Raw genomic sequence first — 22,154 nt, 5'->3', positions numbered from 1 at the left:
CTTCTTTACAGCCACGGAAGGACCTGGACGCCCGTTGTTACCTGCCTTTCATTCCTTGTACATAAGGGGATTATAAATGTCAACTGCTAAGATCATAAGAAATGAAATAATTTGGTTACCTTATGAGAGTTTAGATCCGCCGTTGCTGATCATTTCATTTCTCTCGCCCTAAACTTGAGAGGATAATTCTTCCAGTGGAATGCCCATACTTTCTTCATTCTTCTAAAGACTAGGATGCATTATATCGTAGTAGAAGTCATTCACACAAGACGTGGCCACGTCCATTCCTGTGCAGTTCAATCGTGATTGTTAAGGTATCTCTATCGAAAAGAACCAAGACTTGCTTCGGTATTACTCAAACTACAACTTTGCCTGTTCGTTTCCCAAACCTCAACTTGCACGCACCAGACACCCCTTGCTCATCGTATATAAATATCCTGATCCACTTGCAATTCCTTGACTCATGTTTACCAATTTTTACAACGTTCCTCAATTACCTTCCGCTCCGAAACCACCCTTGGAGGCGATCTCCATGGCCAGCTCAGCAACGGTCTTGTCGCTCAGGACCTCAAACACCGAGACTTCGACGCTGCAGTTTGTAACAACCCAGTTCCGGACTCCAACGGCGACCAAAGAATCAACACCGTAGACGTTGGGCGGCTTGCCAGTGTCAATCTCCTCCGGGAGCATGTTCATAGCCTTGGCCAGCATGTGCGTAAGGCCTATAGTAATGATGCCGGCAGCTGCATCTATGCTAGCGCAACATGCAAGGAGCGATTTCAAGTCGAACTTGGCTGAACCATCAACAGCACTCAGATCGGGAGGTGCCATATCAACCAGGTTGAGGTAGCTATAAAGAGCAGTGCGAGACCAGTATGGATCAGCTGGCTGATTTTGTCGGATAAGACCACCGGAGCCAATGCCCATGACAATGCGGCTGGGCGTATGGATCTCTGGTGTAATTTCCCCAGTGATGGCAAAAGAAACTACAGTAAGGAAGTCCTGATGTCGAATGCCGTAGAAGCCACTGGCTCGTAGCATGTCAAGAATCCCATCGTCCTCGGCAAGCATGCCGGCACTAAGGACAGGTCCGAGATCGATGGAAGTAGCATATCTGCCCTGGAGGCGGTACTTTTGTGCAAGGGCATCTTCAAAACAATTGCCAGCAGCGTAGTTTGCCTGACCACGATTACCAATTACCCCGGCAGAGCTGGCAAGGAAAATAAACAAAGGGTCTTCCGAATTGCTGGAGACCACCTGCACCAGGTTATCCGAACCGATAGTCTTTGGCTTGACTGCCTCCATCCAGTCAGAGTATGTCATGTTTGCAAATATCGAATCCCTGATGACTGCTGCACATTGGAAAACACCTTTGATGGGAGGCATTTCTCGACAAATCTGCTCCTTCACGACTCTAGCAAGAGTGATTATATCACAAATGTCAACTTTGTAAACACGGGCATCGACACCTTTGGCCTTGAGATCCTCAATAAAGGAGTGGGAAGACTCAGACGAAGCGCCAGATCGTGATAGGAAAGCGACATGTTGAGCGCCATTTCGAACCAGTAAATCGCAGATACTGCGACCAAGGCCACCAAGGCCCCCAGCAAGAAGGTAAGTGCCAGTACGAGATAGAACCTGATGAAGCGTTCGAACAGGCTTCAAAGTTGTAATCTCAACCATGGGGTTCGCCTCAGGGGGAGCGGTAACAGATACAAGTCCAGACAACGGGCTCTTATCGATGAGCTTTAGAGCCTCGGTGATGTTGGGGAGCTCGATGCCTTTGATAAAGCGTTCCGCCACGACCAGTCTGTCTTCAATACATTCTTCGCATTTGACCACTTCCTCGATTAGTTCCGCCACGTACTCAGCATCATTATTCATCAGTGTTGTCAAGTCAAGGTTGATAATCGAAACAGTCGCGGACCCAAGTTGAGTAGATGGGAGATTCGGGGACTTGCTTGCGAATTGTATAATGGTACCACCTGTAAACTATTAACACATGATTTTGCGATTGTATTGTGTAAGAACTTACCATGACGAACGCATTTGAGGTTAGCCTCGAGATGTTTTTGAGTAGGGTTGTATACCAGATCAACTCCTTTTTCTACACGGTCGCGAAGAATCGCAGTGAAGTTATCGGTGTCAGCATTAAGGATGTGTGACTTTTTGATGCCGAGATTCAAAAGACAGTCTCGCTGATCTCCTGTGTCATGCCCCATAACGGTCACAAACACATCAGCACACAGATGAGCAGCTATGCTGAGAGCTGCAAGGCCAAAGGTGCTTGCCCCAGCATGGATGAGGACCGACTTTCCGCGCCCGAGTCTTCCAACGTGAACAAGACAGTGGTAAGCACTGATGCACTGGCTGAGAGGAAGGTTGGAAGATCGTTTAGCGACGAACCGGCTGTCAACGTTGACATTGCTCTGAACAGAGCCACCAGCGATAATGCCGCAGACACGATCACCGAGCATGAACCCAGAGACATTGCGCCCAACGCGTCTAACACGGCCGCAGATATCAGTGCCAATTTCGGAATCCCATGTCCTTCCCATGACAGTATCCAGGTCATGAAAGTTGAGAGGGGCACTCTCGAAAACAATTTCAACCTCGCCAGGCTGCGGAGCAACGTTGGCTCCAGCAGTGAACATCAAACCATTGTTAACTAGACCGGGTTGAACAACTTGAAGCTTCAAGTGACGTGGGTAGCTGTGGAATGACACCTTTGTAGTGTTGTGCGATGACCCTTTCTCGACAATGTCGTTGAGCGACTCAATGGGAACTAATCGGGGGACAAAAATTGCTCCATTCTTCTCGGCGAACTCTAGCTCGTGATGACGAGATCCGGGTGCCCATGCGAAGCTTTGCAAGAATATCCTGTCGATGGACTTGACAGTTGAGGGAGAGTCCAGCGGGGTATTTATGTTCAAGTCAAATGTCACAAACAATTTCAACGGATCTTCTGAGTTGAGTGTGCGTGCCAGAGCAATGATGGGGGCGCCCTTTGGGTTCATAGGCTCCATATGAGCACCGCGCGAGACCCAAAGGATACCTTTGGCTAACTGATGAACAGTATGGAAAGCGTTGAATTCTGTCTCCGACCAGTTGTAGACATATGCATCCGAGTTATCTGCAGTGAAGTCGAGAAGAGAGATGACAATCTTGCCCTTGAGCTTGTTTGGCTGGCTCATCACTTCACTGAGATGCATGACGTGAATTTGCAAAACAGTGTAGCGCTCTACGATGAGCTTGCCAGCAAGTGATCGTGCCTCGGGAAGAGATTCGTTGGCTAGAAGGATTACCACATCAGGCACAGAAAACCAATCGTGGACCGGATCTGCGCGGTGAATACTAAACTTCATTTCAACAGCCTGACCACTGTTATCCTGGTAGCTGTGGGCGACAACCTCTTTGTCCACAGGGTCAAACTCGCCAGGCGGCAAGCTTTCCAGCAAAAACCCAGGCCGCTTCAGGTGAGCCAGAAGCCGGGGGGTGTCTACACCCTTCTGGTCACAAACAATAATAAGATCATACTCGGGCAAAGGCTCGGAGCCATCAATTACTCGATTCTCGATGAAGTGTTCGTAGTGTGTTCCCTCGACCAAAGAAAGCTTTTTCAAAGGCTTGCTACCGGCAGTGTGCCCTAGCGTGTATCGAGAAAACCAAGGCGTTCGCGTGCGAGTACAGTCAAGTGCACGTAGAATGTCCAGTGCTGTATATGAGCTGCCGCCAACCTGGAGAATTGAGAGGCCCGGGAATTTGTGGGCAAGCGTTGTGACGAGAGACTCAATTGTCGAAGATCGCGAACAAGTGATGTCCTGTATCCACGAGACCTGAGTGCATAAATTGCGGTTGTTCGGAAGGAAGCCTCCCACAGCTTGGGCTGAATTGGCGATACCAGTGAAGTGAAGACCGCTGACAACGACCGAGGGTTGGTCCCAACATGACTGTGTCATGGCGATATCCGTGCTAGCATCACGAAGACCTATCCGAGTAGCAGTAGAATACCCATCAAAACCCTTGTCAAGATCGCGCGAGATATCTGCCGAGACGAATATGCTCTTGATAAATGTCGGGACCATAGGCTCATTCGAGATTGCGAACGGTGTCTGGAACATTGAGTCTAGGGTTGCGGGGTGAATGAGATGATCATATTCAAACTTAGCAGGCATCTTCGAACGCGTGTCGGGAATGCGGATTTTAGTAACACATGAGCTGTTTCCCTGGAGAATATGGGTAATGTTACGAAAGGTAGGACCATAGTTCATGCCAACAATGTCGAGGAGCTCGTAGAGCTGCCTGGGAACGACCGACTGCTTGCAGGTTGTCCTGAATGACTCAAACTTCTTACGGTACTGATGAAAGGTGACCTGCCAGTGCCCTCGCTTGTATCGCGTCTCGATACAGCCTGTGGCATTCTGTTCCCATGCAGAGTCCAGTTGTTTTGAGTAGATACAAAACTCGAAGGTGGTATCCTGCTGCTGATCACCGGAGGTCGAGATACGCTTGAAGTTCATGGCCATCTCCAGTCCATGTGCAGTATTTGGCACAATCATAGCCTTTTCAATTCGCATGTTGAGAATTTCAAACCCAAGAAGATTCTTCGTATCCTTTGCCAGTTGGCTTGCTCCTTGTAGAGCCATAGTGACCATGCCAGCTGCTGGATATATGATGGTCTTTTGTACCTGGTGATCCTGAATCCATGGATTTTCCGAAATACGGAGGAAACCACGCCAGCGGGGTTCATAGGAGATGGCATCGGCGGTAGGAGCACCGATAAGATCCTGACGAGGGAACTCTCTGAAGCGGTTCGCTTCACCGAGATGAGATTCGTGCCAGTAAGACCTGTTGTGGTTCCATGGATAGGGAGGGAGGTCGGCCAAGCACTTTGGAAGAACTTCGTAGCTATATTGAGCAATGACTTTCTCTATATCGAACTTGTATCCAGACGCCCAAAGTTCGGCCAAAGCCTGCTTCAAAGAAGTTGAGCCATGAGCTTTGTGGCTAAGAGCTGAGCGGAAAACGGGTGAGATGTTTTGCTTGGACTGATTTATGATATCAGCAACTGGAGAACGGAGCGTTGAGGTAGGGCTCAACTCTAGAAAGATGTCGGGAGAATCTTCAGGAGGGAGGTTCAGCATATTGTTGATGGCAGACATGAACAAGACCGTATGGGTCAGGTTGGACGCCCAGTACCCCTTATCAAGCTTGCTGCCATCGATAGAGTTCCCACTGACTGTAGAAAACATAGCCACGGGCTTCCGGTGCTCGCATGGGCTCACAAGACCTAGGGCAGACTTATACTCTTTCTCTACCAACGTCATGTCGGTAGAATGGTAAGCGACCTGGACTGGAAGGATGCGGCAGAAGATGCCCTTTGCAGTGAGTTCTTTGTATGCGTACTGGATGTTTTCCCCTTTCCCGGAAAGTGTCACTGATCGAGGACTGTTGATGCAAGCCACTTGGCATCGGTAAATCTCGGCCTTTGAGCCCTTTGAACCGCTAGGGATATCTTTAGGCTGTAGTCCAGCTACCATCATGGATCCATGAATCGGCGGACATTTAGTCGCCAGGGACGAGGCAGCTACGCCGCGGTAGTAAGCAACCTCCCAGGCTGCCTGTCTTGTCAGAGCGCCCGATGCGTATGCCGCTGCGATCTCCCCAGAAGAGTGCCCGACAACAAAGCTGGGAGTGATCTGAAATGAGTCAAAAAGGTCTACCAAGGCCATTTGAACAACAGTGGTAGCAGGTTGGGCGATTCTAGCGTCAGATATGCGAGTCCGGGCCTGGTCCTGGAGTATCTCCTCGAGGAGATCAAATTGACTTCCCAGAGCGACTTTCATATAGCGAGAAGCAGCTTCCATAGCATCACGGAAAACCTCGAAATTTAAAAGATCTTTCCCCATTTGCGCATACTGCGCTCCTTGACCGCAGAAAAGAAAACATATCTTGGGTTGTTTGTTTCTGGAAGTTCGCTTGAATAGGTTATCATTGATATTCTGAAGGTTGGCGATAAGGTCTTCTCGAGACTCGGCGACGACGGCATGTTTCCACTCCAGGCTGGACCGGCGACAACCAAGTGTGTAGGCATAGTTTTGAAGGAAAGCCCCATCAGCTTCCTTCTTTGAGTTCAAGTAAGACAGATGGGACTCTATGATACGGCCAACACCAGACTTTTCGTGCGCTGAATAGAGGAAAAGTTGTGGGTTGGAATCTGTCCTGCGATGCGGCTTCTTCGAAGCTGAGTCGGAGGCCTCGAGAGAGTTATGATTGCCCTTTAGCCCGCGAGCTGATAGATAGCGAGGAGCTTCATCCATGATTACATGAGCGTTTGTGCCTCCGAAGCCGAAGCAGTTGACACTGACGCGGCGTAAACCTGGAAGAGGCCAGTCAAGCATTTTGGTTGGTACCTAGAATTAAAAGTGAGTAAAGATCGTTAGTAGAATCATCCAAGTACATACCTTGACTTTCCAGGTTTCGAAGTCGATATCGGGATTGGCTTTGTCGAAATTGATGTTGGGTGGAATTTTGGCATGCTCCAGAGTCAGGACACCTTTGATGAGTCCAGCTACACCAGCAGCACCTTCAAGATGGCCAATATTGGGTTTGATCGACCCAACAACGATAGGATTATCAACATCGCGAACGGAGCCGAGTGATTCAGAAATGGCTTTGAGCTCACGCCAATCCCCAGCTTTGGTACCGGTGCCATGACACTCGACATAGGCGGTTTGGTTGAAGTCAAGACCTGCAGATTCGTAGATGGAGTTGATGTTGCGGACTTGTGCTTCCTTGCTGGGTAGAGTGATACCTTTAAAAGTCAGTCGTGGGATGCAAGACAAGGAAACTATTTCACATACCTGTTGTATGACCATCTTGATTGACTTTGGTAGCTCGGATGACTGCGCGAATGGTGTCGTTGTCGCGGAGAGCATCAGAAAGGCGTTTCATAACGACAACGCCGATGCCTTCACCCCGGCCATATCCATTGGCTCTGGAATCGAAAGTAAAACACTTGCCATCGGGGCTCAGAAAGTTGAGAGCCGTCATTGGCATCATGGTATTCGGAGTAAGAATCATGCCAGCACCAGCGGCAATCGCCTGACAGGTTGTCAGTATCCTCTCACGAACAGATAACCAGGGAAAACTCACTACAGATGTCTCTCCTGTTCTTAGACTCTGTGCAGCGAGATGAACAGACACAAGACTGCCACTGCAGCCAGTGTCAATGGTCATGCTGGGGCCATGCAAATTGAAGAAGTATGAGATGCGGTTCGCCATTATGGCAATGCCGTTTCCAGTAGCAGCATATTGAGGCTGCCAGTCTGGGTCTCGGAGGCATACTTGTTCATAGTCTGCCCAAAGTTAGCAAGCGTCTGGGCTAGCAGCTGATGTATCTTGCCTTTGACAAAAGACCCGACATAGACTGCAGCATCGCTACCGTCAACATCCTCCTTTCGAATTCCAGCTAAATATCTAAAGTTAGTATTATTGACTTAGTTGAGCTAGCGGAAGGGCTGACCATTTTCAAGTGCCTCATATGAGGCCTCAAGAAGGATTCTCTGTTGAGGATCGATAGCTTTGGCATCTTCTGCCGCAACGGAGAAGAACTAGAAGAAGGGGAAACATTAGAAAAGAATTTTCTTTTTTGGATATGTAAGTAGAAGCAGAAACCTACAGAAGCATCGAAAGCGGCAAAGTCGCCTTTGATGAAGTGGGCTCCGCGGAAGGAGATCTAAGAAAGGTGCATGGTTAGCCATGTTTCATTGAGGACCCGGCATGCTGCTTGACTTACGCTACCTTGACGATCACCACCAGGATGATAGTAGCCATCGATATTTAGACGATCTTTAGGGAACTCGCTCCATTGAGACTCTCCTCGTTCCAAGACTTTCCATAATTCCTCGGGAGAAGAGGCATCGCCGGGGAACCGCAGGCCGATACCTACGACCGCGATGTCATCCTCCATAGCGTCCAAAAAGGCCACACAAAAAAGAACAAGTAGGGAAGGTGATATGGCTTGATATTTTGTTTAGGTTCTGTGGTGAGTTTTGGGAGAAATAAAAAAGGTCTGGGAAAGCTTTGAACAGCAAGAAGGGTGTTGAGGTTGAAGAGAGAAGAAGGGAAAAGAAGGAAGGGAAGGAAGGGATAAGCTGGGCAGTTGCGTGCTAAATATGACCAAGCATAGAACAGTATCTCTCAAAGTTTGCCAGTAATAACGGAAGTTCTAAAAGTGCCATGCCAGTGCCAATAAGTTGAAATATATTGATAGTCCTAACAGTGGACTAACTGGAGGTAGCTCAATTGGCCAGCACTGGCTGGCAGTTCTGAGGCCAGAATAGGACCCACGAGTCTCGTAATTGTTCAATAGAAGAATCAAGATCAAGCACAGGTGTTAAATCAATAGTTCTGTTGTATGACGAGCACGGAGGCTATTCATCCCCTTGTTCGGTGTTGAGATGAGAAAGGGGTCGGGGATATGGATATGGATATGGTCCCTTCTTTTATTCGCGGCCTTCTCGATCTTTCGCCTGAAGAACGAATCCAAATGCAGATGAAAAAGCCTCAATGGCCACCTAGCAAGATCTTTAATTAGAATGAATGATCTGACAAGATTGATGCCGTGCCGTCACAACACTGCCACTGCCACTGCCAACAGCTTTTCCATCCCGCGGTCGGCGTGATAACTCCAAGTTTGGCCGACGGCACGGAGTATGACCAAGATACCTTGCAGAGAGGCAAGGAATCAGAGCAGGGAAGGTGCAGGAGGAACCTAACTGATCAAAATTATATGATTCAAAGGTCAGATTATGTCTATTATGGCTGTGTTGGGAGATACATCAGAGTCTACGGTGTGCGTATGCAGCTTCAAGATACTAGGCACCTACCTAGACAGATGAGGAGAACAACCAGTTCGGGTGAAGTAAAAGATTCTTTGAGACTGACATGACGGTCGGTGAGAAAGCAGATTGCCAAACTGCTTTCCTAACGGCAACGTGCTTCACTCTGGATGCAGTGTTGGCTGCAATATCCCATAGACATGTTGAGAGGATCATGGATTGTTCTTTGGGTGATATAGAGTTCAAAGCTTCAAATCGACAGCTCTTCTCCGATTCACGGTATACGACTTGAAATTGTTTATGTTGCCCGCCACCACTGCGGCAAAACTACACGGGACATTTCGTCTCCAGGTGCGGCACTTGAAGTCAGGCTTCTTGATTGAGGAACTCCCGAGCTTCTATTGTCCCAAGAAACACACCCTCCCCGCATTGATCAGAGAGAGTCCGGCATATAGGAACGGGGCATTGCCCGTAACAAGTCTATCGGACAAAGGCAAACCGAGGCCTGATGAACTCCAACCGCAACCCGTTTTTGTAAATTTACAAAAGTTCACCCATATGTATCCTAACCAACAGAAGTACCACTTAGATCCAATGTATCAGAAGACCAACACTGAGTATATGCAGAGTAAGAATGTGGATATCTTTCTAGGGTTGAAGCTGGGCCTCTGAACTGCAGACTTTGACAGCTGGAGTCTTGCAACATACTCGGATACGAGCATCTGACAGTTGATAGTCAACTCAGTGTATAGCATAACATGACATGACCCTGATTGCGGGGACTTTTGCTCCTTGCCTCTTGGGAGCTAAAATTCAGCGGCTTGCTTCATCTCCATCCAAGACGTTTTAACCCCACGGGACGAGCCGCTGCAACAGGATAAGGTTAAGGATAGGATATGCAAGAGGAAGAGGAGCCAAGCCAAGCTTGGTCAGCATATACGAGCGGTAGACTACCAAGGTACTAAGGTAGTCGACTCAAGTACTGTACATGGTGCCAGCTGGTCCCAGACACCCCGGTCGGGCAAGTAAGTAAGTACCTTGTCCTTGTACACATCGTGCTTGGTGATGTTTCTAAGACGGGAAGCTTTACCGTGTCGCAACGGCTAAATGAAGCATGCAATGCCATGCACGAGGGGGGCCAACAGCGGAACAACCGTTGATAACCTCCCGAAGCAGGTCCGCACGACGTCAGATGGCCCGCAATGAAGCGGACAGAAGGATGATAGGCTGAACACGGAGATTCTTGTATCTCACAATTGCCGATTAGAGATCAAGTTGCGGACGAGACGAGAAGGTATAGATAGTCTATTCGGCCAAGGTGAACTGTTCCTAGGATCACGTGGTCTCGTCTACCTCGTCAACCAGGTAACTACCTAGGTAGGTACCTTCCCCAGAATTACTAACCGAGCACAGTGTCTTGAAGGAATTTCTCGCCATCGAAAGCCGTCATTCATGTTCCTGAATCATCCGATTACCTGGGAAAATGTGGCGGAACATGGTTGCACAGCGTAGCGCCAGGCGAGCGTCGTTTGGCTGTCGCTGTGCAGTTATCTGTCTAAACATTCAACCGTGAAACGTAGCTATCCATCAGCCAAAAGCTGCTGCTCTTGTCGTTTGACTTGGATGCTCAGCCATGCTCGCAAGAAAAGTCTTGCCTGGGTATCTTTGTGCAAGGGAAGAGGAGTCAGCTAAGCCTGAACAACACACCATCGTAAGCCATAGACAGCATCATGATCGCACCAGTGAGTACTGGCATCAGTGCCATCTTCTGTCCAAGCCCGAAAACCTACGTATACACGGAGAAGCTTCTTCATTAGGTATGATATCAGAACCTCGCAACGGCACAGGCAGGAGAAATGGAATGAAATCCAAGTCCAGGCCGACAGCACTTGTCGTTTGGCCAAAGCCCTGGCCCAGCCACGAGAAGTGAACATACTATGTGTTACCAACACATATGCAGTGTCCCACAGTGTTGCCGAGGTATTTTCGCTTGGACGAGAAGGCAGCGGTTAAGTCGCTGGGTTTTGTCACGGACAAAGCAGTTTGACAATCCATCTCCTTTGTGTCAACTCATTTCACAAATACCACACGGCCAGTCCAACATGAGAATGGAATTGCGGCCTTGAAACTACAGACTGCATCTTGACAAAGAGAGTCCGGGCCCAAAGCTTATACTCACCCGTATCACCGACCTGATGGTCATAGACCACCCTGTCTTACCTAAAGAGTGCCCTGAGTAGCACAGCGCCCGTCATAGCCACTGCTCCTGGACTCGTACCACTGTCAGAGAAGATCTCATATGCTTTGAGATTGAGCTTCGCTCTGGCTGCTTTCCTGGTTCTGGGTGAGGACTGACGTTAGCGATGGAACTGAATGGCCTCTTCGCTTGTAGTCGTGTAACGGTTGAGGACCATGTCTCAAATATTAATTCGATCCTTCGCCTTCTCTGGCAAGACATCTGCCCAATGTTGGGAGTGTTTCAAGAATATCGTATCGATGTCGAGGTATCGTTAGTATTGCTCTTCTAAAAGCCTGGGCTCGATATGAAGAGCAAACATCCTTTTTTCTTTTTCCAATTTGACGATCAAGGATATTCCAACTCTTCAACTCTGTATGAAATTTTGCCTTTTATTTTATTTTCCTTCCTTTGGACAATAACTATCTTGACCCTTCTCGCCTCATCGCACCTGCTCTATCCAAAGTCTTTGTTGACATCGGCTTCCACTCAAAAAGCTCATATAGTTGCCACAGGCACCTACTTCCATCCGAGGTAAAGATTTCTACAGCTCGGATAGAAACTCCGATTCAACCTTCCCCCACAGGTTTCAACAGGAACTCACGCTCTCATGCTAAATATAGTTAGAATCAGTAGCAAGAATGTCCAATGGATACCGCGTGTCGCTTTCCTATCCGAACACATCTTTGGGTCAAATGGCGATGATGGAGAACCCGGCAGAAGAAGATGCACCAATAACGGCAACTGCCATTGGGTTGCGGAAGCACTCGGTCACTGGCCCAAAGCGGGCAGTTCTTGTCATATCGTAAGTCACCTTCAGTCTTCCAAGACGCCCTTGTTAACCAAAATACCCACTCTCTAGCCTACTCATGGGCCTTCTTTTCTCAAGCCTCGATACTTCGATTGTGTCAACATCGCTCGTCACTATCTCACACGACCTGAACGACTTCACCAACGCTCCATGGATCGTCCTAGCATATCTTTTGACTTACATGGGTATACCCCCCGAAACTCGTGGACTAGGGAACAGATTTTGACAATACGTAACAGGATTCGCGGTTTGTGTGTCCAAGTTGAGTGACATCTATGGTCGGCGAAACATGCTCGTGGTATCATGGGTCATCTTTGTTGGGTTTTCTCAGGGCTGTGGATCGGCTACAAGTATGACAGCCTTGTGCGTGTTCTGCTCTGTACTTGTACTCTCTTCTCAAGCTGATCCCTTTTAGGATTGTATGTCGGGCGTTCCAAGGCATGGGAGCGTCTGGATTGTACAGCTTAACACAAATCGGCCTGGTTGAGGTTGGTCCTTCCCATAGTCCCAGTCTGATAGGGGCTTTGATTGGAGCTACACTCGCAGTCGCTTTTGTCCTAGGTCCTATCATTGGTGGTGCAGTCTCTCAGCTATCAGATTGGAGATGGTTATTCAACATGAAGTAAGTACACTCACTGATTGCATTGCTTTGCTTTGGGAAGTGACACTGACAAGGTCAGTATCCCCTTCGGCCTCATTGCGATTCTCACCATCACGAATCTTTGGCCACACGAAGAAGTGGCCCACTTCTTCTCATGGAGAGCCTTTGCCAGTATCGACTTTCTCGGAAGTGCGACACTTCTTGCCAGTTCTGGATTTCTCGTATTTGCCATTCAGCAGGCTGGCTCTGAGACTTTTGCTTGGGGAAGCCCAGAGATCATTTCAGCCTTGGCAATATCCGGTGTCAGTTGGTTTGTGTTTGTGTGGTGGGAAGTCTACCTGGAGACTAAGCCTAAGACACTGCGCAACATCGAACCCATCTTTCCAATTCGACTGATGCTGCGCCGAGTTTACTCTGCCGGACTATTGTAAGTTGCTAAGAGCAAATCGTTTCAGCTGGTCGCTTACATCTTACAGCGTCACTTTATTCACAGGATTCCCTTACATCTCGCTTTCGATTATCATTCCGGAGCGATTTCAAATCGTCAGTCGCCAAGAGGTGCTCATGGCAGGTGTCCATATCCTTCCCATGCTAGGGGCTTGCGCTGTTGGCTCTTTTCTGGGAGGAGCAATATCTAGCCGAAGGAACAACACTTCGTTAACACTTGTTGGCGCTTCTTGTCTCCAACTTCTTGGTGTTGGACTAATGTCAATGTTAACCGAACCAGACTCGCACACAAAATCCCAATATGCCTTCCAAGCGATCTTTGGACTTGGAGTCGGCCTTTCTTTCTCAGCAGCAACCATAATGACCAGTATCCTGGCAGCCGAACGCAGTGAGCTCGCCTCTGCTCAGGGTGCCGTTGCACAGGCTCGCGTCTTGGGAGGTTGCATTGGACTTTCGAGCTGCACTGTTATATTCAATTCTCACGTTAATGAGTACCTTAAGAACTCCCTGACACCGACACAACTCGACAATCTTCACCGGTCGCCACTTACCAGCTTACAACTTTCAGGAAGCCTACAAGCACTGGTCAAAGACGTCTACGCCGACGCGTTCGCCGAGGAGATCAAGATTATGATGCTTGTCTGTTCCGTCATGGTCATCATTTCTCTATTCTCACTAGAGCGAAACCCTGCGCCACTCGAAAGATTGACAGCTTTCCCTAAGGATGACTTCTCTTCCAGAAGGGGCAGCGAATCTGCCACGGAGATGACCGACGTGTCGAGCATCCGTCGCTCGGTCTGACATGAATGTTATTGACATTATTTATTTTCTTCTTTTTCCGCCTTTTATTATACGAGTCAAACACGGCTCTTCTTGATAGGATTGGCGTCTTGGGTGGCATATCTGGCGTTGTCTTGAAGTATTGGGGGCGTTCACTGCGCCGCATCTGGGTGTTCAGATATTTCAATAAGCAGGGACTGGATGGTATATGTACAAGTTTATATTATCTCAAGGTTTGGTGAGGAACGTTTCTTCTGATCATATCAAAAGAGACTATACCATATCTACGTACTGGTTGGCCTTGAGGAGTTTGATGATCTGGACTAGAAATGTCTAGACTGATTCATTCATGTGGCTGAGAAACTAGTACATTGATTTCTATCACTGGGAAGTCAAACACGCGTTCTGTTCGTCTGTTCAAGGAAAGTCTCGGCTACCCCTTACAAGCCAGACAAATTTCATCCATTTGTATTACCATGGCGCATAGTCTTGCATGGCAGCACAATACTAGCTCTACTAGCTCTAGAATACTTATCACATTTTCTACTGTAGTACAGGGTCTGTGTTGCTCTTGGGTCCGTCGGTCAATCGCAAAGTCCGAAATCGGGGTAGCTTGAGAGACCTTACGGATAAGAACGTGAGTCCCCTTTGAGACAAGCCGGTTGTACAGACGATCTCTGCCAACGTCTTTGTTAGTTTGGATGGCTGAGGCCTGTAGCAAGGACAAGAAGGCAGTGTTTGTTGGAAATTGAAACCGTGTTTGTCTTGGATGCTTTGCATGCTTTTTGGAGTTTCACCGCCTATTTGATCTACGCCACCCCTGAGAGAGAAAGGCCGAATGTGCAAGGAGAGTGTTGAGATTCGTTTGGTGACTTGAATTTTTGGTGGGAGGGTCGTGTAACGAGCACGACTTTAGGGTGGACTGGGTATCGAGATCTGGCAGGAAGAGAATGCAAGATGTGCAGTGAGATCTAGTGCACTGTGAGAGGTTTTGACCCAGTTGTCAAGCCATCCATCCATATGCAGTTGAACAGGTTCAAATTGTCTTGGCTGGCACTGTTATGCTTAGTGAGCTTGGGTAATAGCAAAACGATAGACCTAAACCAATTAACTATTTGTTCCAGAATGGAAGTATAGAAATATACAAACAACCCCATCAGCTGGACACAACCCGTTGGAACACGACCTGAACATTCTTCTACTGTCAGCATTGAGAGAGATTACGATACGTTATTTTGCTAAACTCCGTCACAAGCCGAGATATTTTTCGACTGATAGTGCAGGAAAGGATAGAGCATAGTTATAAGTAGTGTTGTGAACTCATCACTTATTGCTAATTTTGGAGGGGACTTTACACAAAGTTACGAAGGATATCAGCGACTTTAGGCATTGAGGCTTCTCATTGGACAAGTCATAGGATTTAATTCTTCCTTTAAAATTTGGATGGAAGTAGCTTTATTTTGTTATCAGGTCCATTTTCTGGTAGCTTTCCCTTTTTGCTTGAGATCGATCCATTTTGTGCTTGAAAGCCACCAAACGCTCTGCAGTTGGGATTGGAACCGAAAGGTTGTAAGTTCATGGGACACCTAGCAGTGTGTCGAAGAGATATTTTAAGGACTAGAACCAGAACTATGGACAAGATGTGGATGTCACCTGGGTAGTCTTCTAATTGGGAGTCAAGATGCTAGGGCAGGATGATATGATTCAGGGTTGACCCCTCTAGGGTAGGTCGAAGCGTAGGCTCATTTCCATTGAAGTCGCCCGCATCAACTAAACTCTAACTCTAACCATCGCCAACGAAGCTTCCACGCGCACAAAAGGCTGCTGTGCAAGGCACAGTGGCCTAGCCCCCTTCCTTCCTCCTACATCCACAAAGAAGATGATATAACATAACCAGAATTCGAGACAGGAGAAATACGGTGTCCACAGACACAAGCTCGTATTACCGGTAAATATACACAATGATCCCGTGTAATTGAGGTTTGGCTTTTTCTCTGCTGTTTACAGTCATACATCGGGCCCTCGTAATATTGCTGTTGATGCTGCCTAGATCTGACTTCGTCCAGTAATGGCTGAATCGGTCATTCAATAAGACTGTGTTGTCTTTGCCAAATTATTGAGCTCTGCCAGGTAACGATGTTTATGCTTTCTACGTTACGGTAATTTGGCTTCACGCTTCTTAGAAGTAGGGATATAATGAATGACACGTCTGACTTTCAAAGTCTAATAAATTCTTGGATTTTGCAACACACACTTTTAATCACCTGAAGTCCTCTCCTTTTCGACATGATACTCTCTCTTACTTGCTATCCTACTCCTCGTCTTGGTATTGTTGATGAACATTAAAGAAAACAAAAGGCCTGTCTCTAGTATTAGACCGAAAAGTCCTACGCCCTCAGAGACCGCGTCGATACTGACTTGGGCTGACATCGCAAGTCAGGCGCTTCAAGGTGTCAGTTCCTTTTCACAAAGAGAAATCGGGGAGGACGGTTATATTGACAAGACCCTCAATCGGATCCTTTCGTTACTGAGGCCAAGCTCGCCCATGTTCTTTGCATGCCGCTCACAACTGAACGACAGGCAGAAACTCTATCTTGATCGCCCGACAGATTACGGTATCAGATTCCTCTTCACCAACCACCCTCAGTACGGTACGGGAGCAAGGCGTTATCTATACTGGGGAGCGGCATCCTACAACCAAGGCGAGAAAGAGAGGTGCTTTGTTTTCTTGACGCTGCTCACCTTTGATAAGCAAGGCGCAGTCGCCTCGAATCGTTGGTTTCTCGATGCTATCAGTTACAAATTCGGAGAGACGACTTTGGTCACTATGACACAAGCAGTCGCCATCACACCTATCGGTCGAGATTACATTCAGGGCGTCCTTGATCAGGTCCAGCTTGCCGAGCCTCGGCTCAAACGCCTCTGGACAAAGATGAGCCACTACATCAACGACCACCCAGAACTGTCACATCTTTTGTGCTACTACCACAACCGAAACAGCACCTTTGTTTCGTTAACAGAAAGAGACGAAGCTTACTACACTATAGAAAGGGCTTTAGCGGACAACGAATTGTGCGCGGACAAAAGGTGTCACCTTCTCAAGGATCTCAGGAGGTCGTATCACAATGCAAGAAAGGAGGAACACAGATTCTTTCCAATTCTTCCTAGGCGGAGTTTTGTACGTAGGAAGGAGCAAGATCAACAGGAAAATAAATGTCGGCCAGCCGAAGACTTATGCGAGGTTTTGACCGGCAAGGTCGTATCTTTTGATCCAAAGGTCCATGATTTAGACTGAGAGTAACGTGTTGATGTTTTCAGTTAATATAATATTGGGTTCCTAAGGCCTGGACGTCAAATGTGTCGAGTGGTTTGATACAACACGGTTTCTCATTCTATCAGCACAAAGTCTCCAGGGTAAGTTGTGGATGACCGGGTTGTTTATTCTATCTATATATCGTGCTTAAGAGTGGTCAGCACCACCAATAGCTTGGGGTTTGAAGTAAACGGTCATGACACCCTCGGGGCTGAGGTTGCCCTTGACAAAATCTTTGAGCGCCTGGTGAGCTTGGCAGCCATCATCATAGTACTTCATGTCGTCCATGCTGGCAAACTCAGTCTTGGAAACAAATGTGTATCCCTGAGATCGAGCATCCTCATCAGCGGCACCGACGACCATAGAGAGGATATAAGGCTTGCCGTCCTGGAAATGGTTAGTATCGTTAGGTATGATAGAAGATTGGGCAAAATTCACCCTTTGCTGAGCGGCATCGAGCTTGTGGTACTGGTCCAGCAGCTTAGTCTGGTCGTCCTTGCTGGGGAGCTTGAACATGGTGATTCGGTGCACACGGTTGGCCATTTTGACAGTGGTGGTTTGGGTGAAGGGTCTCGATATGCTACTGAAACTGGAGCTGGAACTCAAAGGGAGGCTTGGGATGATTCGTTTGGAAGAGAGAGTTAAAGCCCGGACGAGACTGGAGTTCATATATGATGATGCAAAAGCTTGGAGAAGTAACAGGGGACAAAGAGAAGGCGGTTGTATGCGGGTCAAACGCGGGGGTGCCGACGGTTGGAGGTTATTTCATATTACTAAGATAAAAGAGCCAATCATTTTGCATCGTTTTCATGAATGCAGGTACTCAAGATCAATGGACTCTGATTCCGCTCTTGACCCCGCGATTTTCCGTTTGTCATGCCGCCACCACCAAAGCAGTTGAATATATCTAGGTTGTTCATCATCATTCACTGGCAAAAGTGGGCTGGCTCATATAGTATATGCTCTTTATCAACTACCTAAGGCTCCTAAGCTGAGGTCAAAGCCTCAAAGAGGGCTACCTACATGACCTAAATTCGGTTGTTTAATAGGTAGCCCGGACAGGGCAACTCTCCTACCCCGCCCCCACGGTCTGACCTGGGTTGTCTACCTATAGTACCTAGATAGTAGGTAGGTAGGCAGTTATCAAATCTCCAACTCCAACTATCCGTACCTGGGTACAGTAATCAACCATTGGCGGGAGAATTATCTTCCACTTTATTCCTTTGTACAAGCACAGGATTTCTTGCATCTTTTTTTTTCCCCTTCTTCTTCTTCTTTCATCGCAGACATGGGATTATTCTAGATTCTAGTAAAGCTGCATCCCTAGTTCACTTATTACTTCCAGGCTCACAGCCTAACTACACAATTAACCATTCACCCGGGTGCATAACCCCCTCTCTCCACAGAAACAGCCATGGCCAATTCTTTCTTAACGCATCCCTACTTCCCCAAAAAGTTGACTACATATACATGCAACCGTTGTTTTCCTTTGTTCCCTTCTTGCCCTTTCTACAAACTCCTTCGCTGGCTTGCTATACCTCGAAAAAGACCAAATCACTTTTGTTGTAAACCTATACAATAGAGAAAACAGACACACTACTCCTTTCGCCTTCCAGAGCATTGTCTACAAGGTACCCATTGCCACTTGCCCATTGGCCCCAGACTGTAGGTCAGCAAGATGTCGACATAGGCCTTCGACAAGGGGCGGCATGGCTTCATTGGTAGCAGGGTAGTTTAGTCGAAAAATGAGCCGACCCAGGGACAACGTTGCGGCATGATCTGACACGGGATCCAACTGAGAGCGCATCCCTCCCGGTGACGCCAGGGACGGTATGCCCTGACCAAGCTCGAGAAATGCTGTCAACTCACCCGTCTCCGGTCCATTCAGAGAGACTGTCTCGCCGCTTGCCCCTTGGTAGTCATTTGTTGATTGTTGCGAGACCATACCATACGCCCACAGCGTAAGGCTAGCAAAATACACTACCATGGCGTTGAATCCTTGCAGTGTCGTTGACTTGCACTCTTCCGCATGTCGAAGCACTTGCCCAGCATGCCAAACAGCATGACGAGACTCTGATCTGGGCAACCAGCCTTTCTCTAAAGATTGCGCAGCTCTTCGAGACTCTTCTTCGCCCTTCCTACCTGCGAGGCGCTGCAGATCATTCAGCGAGACATGGAGGATCATCATGAACAGTTCCGAGAGGAGCAAAAGCTCAGGACCAAAAGTCTTCACTTCCTTGACCTTGTCCGAAAATCTTCGGAGACCACTATAGAGACTCTGGTAGAGGGAATGTGCCCATAAGGGGACGTCAGAGTCCGAGTGATCTGAAGTTGAGCTGTGACGGGGGGCAATGGCACAGCGATAAGTCCACACTTGTCCCCATAACCCATGCAGGGCAACTTTGCAGCAACCCTCGATATCCACCCAGGCGTTTGGTTCAGTCACAAAAGCCATACAGTCCCTGATATCTGAAAGCCGTGGAACATCGCCAGCAGGCAATACTCCCTTGCCAGAATGCAACTCGCACCACATATGCGAATTGCTGGCCTTCCAGAGATCGCCAGCTGCTGGAAGGGCGAATTCAAGCTCGTTGTATGCCAGTGTGGGCCCTTTCCATGATAATATTGATGATTGCACGTCGTGTAGAAATGCCCGCATGGCTAATCTATACCCCAGTCAGTATGGCATGACTTTAGTAGCAACTGTGTAAAGAACCTTTTGCAGGACTCGAGTGTAACAAAGCTTCGCCATTTCGACTCCAGCATTTCGGGGGAATCGCCAGTATTAGGCGTGTGTGCATTTTTGTCCGACGTGAAGCTTGTTCTACCAGTCTTTCGAAGTAACTATCAACATTAGCCTGCCAGTCAAGAATCATCGTCAGAACAGACCCACGATCATCAGTTGCGGGGCAGAACTTTCTGCTGCTGCTGTTTGTTGGTTGAAGCCACTCCACTGTCCAGTTTCGAGATGGAGCATAGAGGCTTGGAACACCATCAAGTCCCGTAATGTCACACTCGTATGTTCAAGCTACCGATGATTAGACAATCGTCTTAGATTTTTGCTCCGTTCTATTATCACGAGAAACAGTTTTGTCGGGCGGCAGTGTTCAAGACATACCTTCTGAATTATGCCTGCAGTAAGACCGTGAAGAGCCAGAGCAAATTGCCATATTGCTGGATTAGATATGTAAGTAGCTCCGTTTGAAACAACAGCAAAGACGAGATCAAGGCTAGTCGTTGTCGAGTCTAAGGACGACCTGTGGATGAAGGCTTCGCTTTTGAGGTCCTCGACAATAAAGTATGTCTCAATCATGTAATTCAAAAGATCGGCCGATGGGAATGACGGCACCCGATTTGGGGTAGGGTTTTTGGAAAGGACCATAGCAAACAGGCTGTCCCGTGAGTAAGATGAGATTATCTCTGAAGGAGGCACTGGGCTCCCTGCTTGGCTGCTGGTCTCGGGTTCAAGTACCCATGTCGAACTTGCAAGGTGCAAGTTTTCTTTCTTCGCATCTTTACAGGCTTGACGAGATCTTTTAGCGCCCATTCCAGGCTCGGGGCTTCGCTCAAATGTATTCGATCGTGGGGCCTTGATCAGCCCGAAGTCTGAATCCCAGGAAAACCCAAAGTCCGGGAACAACCTTTGTGACGCTGCGAAGTACAGAGATTCTTCCGTTGCATCTTCGAAGCTTGAAGCGCCAATGAAAGAGGCAGCACTGTAATCCACAGTGGAATCAATTGCATGCTCTTGGCTTGCGATTACTGACTGTGATAGAGGATAGGCAGCATCGCCAGCAGTAAATGCCTGGCTGTCGTTCCCCACTGTAGAAGCGACCATTGAACTATCCGAGGGCGACATGCCAGCCTGCGACTCCGATGTTCTGTATTGGTTCCCTCGCCTTACAGGCATCTGACATGTCAAGCTCTTACTGCGGCATCGACTGCACGGCTTCTGATCCTCACATTTTGCTTTTGACGCTGCGCAATTGAGACATGCCTCGGCGGCTCGATCGCTCCTTCTGATGAAGGGACGATCCTTGGCGGCCCCGTCTCGATCATGGGTAGTTTCATGCCGTGTCAAGAGATCGGCGCGGTTAAAGCGCTTGGGGCAGCGAGTGCATTGATACGGTCGGGCGTTTTCGTGAGATCTGAGGTGTCTTGTCAGATGATCGGCGCGTTCATAAACGCGACGGCAGATGTGACAGACGTGAGACGGTGAAGAAGCAGACGCATTCGAGAGTTTTCGCTTGGCGGGCAGTACGGACGAAGATCGCTGTGGTGTTTCTCCAGAATTCTCTCGCAGTGCGGGATCGAGCTGCTGCTGGAATACATGATGTTTCGAAGGTGACACTGGGAGTAGCGAGTGCTGCAACTCATGTTGTTCCTGCAGAGGCGGCTGGATTCGTTGGTGCGGGTCGGGGGCAGGAACGGGTGTTGCTAGGGAGAAGAGCGAAGAGAGCAACATGTCAGAGCCAGCGGCATCGCAAAGAATGTCGATGCCATTCTGTTCGGTAGCTGCCATTGGGTACGAAGTCGTCGGCCGGTGTACCCCTTGCTTCACAAAGCAAAGCAAAACGAGCCGAGTCAAGCTAAGCCGGACCGTGCCGTACTGTTCCTGGCCACGGAGGAGTTACCACGCCCGGACTCACCCAGAGAACCACGCGTAGCTTATTGAGCCAGAGGCGGCAGGGATTGGCGAGTTCCAGTAAGTAATTGAGACGAAATCAGGCGATGCAATCGAAACAACTCAAAGGCCGCCGTTGTAGTTTCTCGGAAGAGAGGGGGCGGGGGCGGGAGATGTGACAAGCGTTTAGCGGATTTTGGTGGGGTCCAGTCTTGCCCTTTCACGCGGCTGTTCAGCGAGTCAGAGCAATCCAATTTCATTCATCAGGAACTGAACCTCTGTGACCCACTAGAGCCCAGCCTGATCCACTTCCCGGGGCCGGCCTAAATCAACGGCCGGCCTCCAATCCCGGACTCTGTGTCTAACGGACATGGACGCCCGGACCCGGACCCCGAGTCCCCCAATGTCTTGGACTTAGCTTCTTACATGAGCCGTCCTTGGTTGCATCAAGGAGAGATGCGATAATCGAGATTCGTGAGGGTGAGGTAATGGAAGAAAA

At 48.4% G+C, this 22,154-nt stretch overlaps 5 protein-coding genes across 5 annotated transcripts; 2 read left to right on the top strand and 3 right to left on the bottom strand.

Moving 5' to 3' along the window:
- Positions 1 to 270: 270 nt before the first annotated feature.
- Positions 271 to 7,972, bottom strand: B0J16DRAFT_399240 (uncharacterized protein; the record flags this gene model as incomplete). Its single annotated transcript, XM_046132442.1, has 9 exons — positions 271 to 1,985; positions 2,036 to 6,413; positions 6,465 to 6,814; positions 6,864 to 7,104; positions 7,156 to 7,358; positions 7,445 to 7,471; positions 7,526 to 7,613; positions 7,682 to 7,738; positions 7,799 to 7,972. The coding sequence occupies 9 exons, from the start codon at positions 7,970 to 7,972 to the stop codon at positions 490 to 492; spliced, it is 7,014 nt and encodes a 2,337-aa protein (XP_045983122.1). The 3' UTR covers positions 271 to 489.
- A 3,561-nt stretch (positions 7,973 to 11,533) lies between these two features.
- On the top strand, positions 11,534 to 14,231 carry B0J16DRAFT_372280 (major facilitator superfamily domain-containing protein). The gene is made up of 6 exons (XM_046130469.1): positions 11,534 to 11,884; positions 11,942 to 12,075; positions 12,130 to 12,253; positions 12,306 to 12,512; positions 12,571 to 12,918; positions 12,968 to 14,231. Exons 1-6 carry the CDS (start codon positions 11,721 to 11,723, stop codon positions 13,737 to 13,739), a joined length of 1,749 nt encoding a protein of 582 aa, XP_045983121.1. The 5' UTR covers positions 11,534 to 11,720; the 3' UTR covers positions 13,740 to 14,231.
- Positions 14,232 to 16,263: 2,032 nt separating this feature from the next.
- Positions 16,264 to 17,013, top strand: B0J16DRAFT_384535 (uncharacterized protein; the record flags this gene model as incomplete). Its single annotated transcript, XM_046131433.1, has 1 exon — positions 16,264 to 17,013. One exon carries the CDS (start codon positions 16,264 to 16,266, stop codon positions 17,011 to 17,013), a length of 750 nt encoding a protein of 249 aa, XP_045983120.1.
- A 165-nt stretch (positions 17,014 to 17,178) lies between these two features.
- Positions 17,179 to 17,574, bottom strand: B0J16DRAFT_384534 (uncharacterized protein; the record flags this gene model as incomplete). The annotated part of the gene is made up of 2 exons (XM_046131432.1): positions 17,179 to 17,418; positions 17,470 to 17,574. The coding sequence occupies 2 exons, from the start codon at positions 17,572 to 17,574 to the stop codon at positions 17,179 to 17,181; spliced, it is 345 nt and encodes a 114-aa protein (XP_045983119.1).
- A 1,060-nt stretch (positions 17,575 to 18,634) lies between these two features.
- Positions 18,635 to 21,812, bottom strand: B0J16DRAFT_133282 (C6 zinc finger protein). The gene is made up of 4 exons (XM_046121778.1): positions 20,150 to 21,812; positions 19,925 to 20,059; positions 19,748 to 19,875; positions 18,635 to 19,697 (listed from the first exon to the last, which is right to left on the bottom strand). Exons 1-4 carry the CDS (start codon positions 21,551 to 21,553, stop codon positions 18,656 to 18,658), a joined length of 2,709 nt encoding a protein of 902 aa, XP_045983118.1. The 5' UTR covers positions 21,554 to 21,812; the 3' UTR covers positions 18,635 to 18,655.
- Between the last annotated feature and the right edge of the window lie 342 nt (positions 21,813 to 22,154).

This window comes from Fusarium flagelliforme, assembly GCF_020744385.1.
Source record: "Fusarium flagelliforme strain FIESC 12 MPI-CAGE-AA-0113 chromosome Unknown B0J16scaffold_4, whole genome shotgun sequence".
NCBI classification, from domain to species: Eukaryota; Fungi; Ascomycota; class Sordariomycetes; order Hypocreales; family Nectriaceae; genus Fusarium; species Fusarium flagelliforme.
Note: the sequence above shows the minus strand (reverse complement) of the source record. Positions and strands in the feature narration are given on the sequence as shown.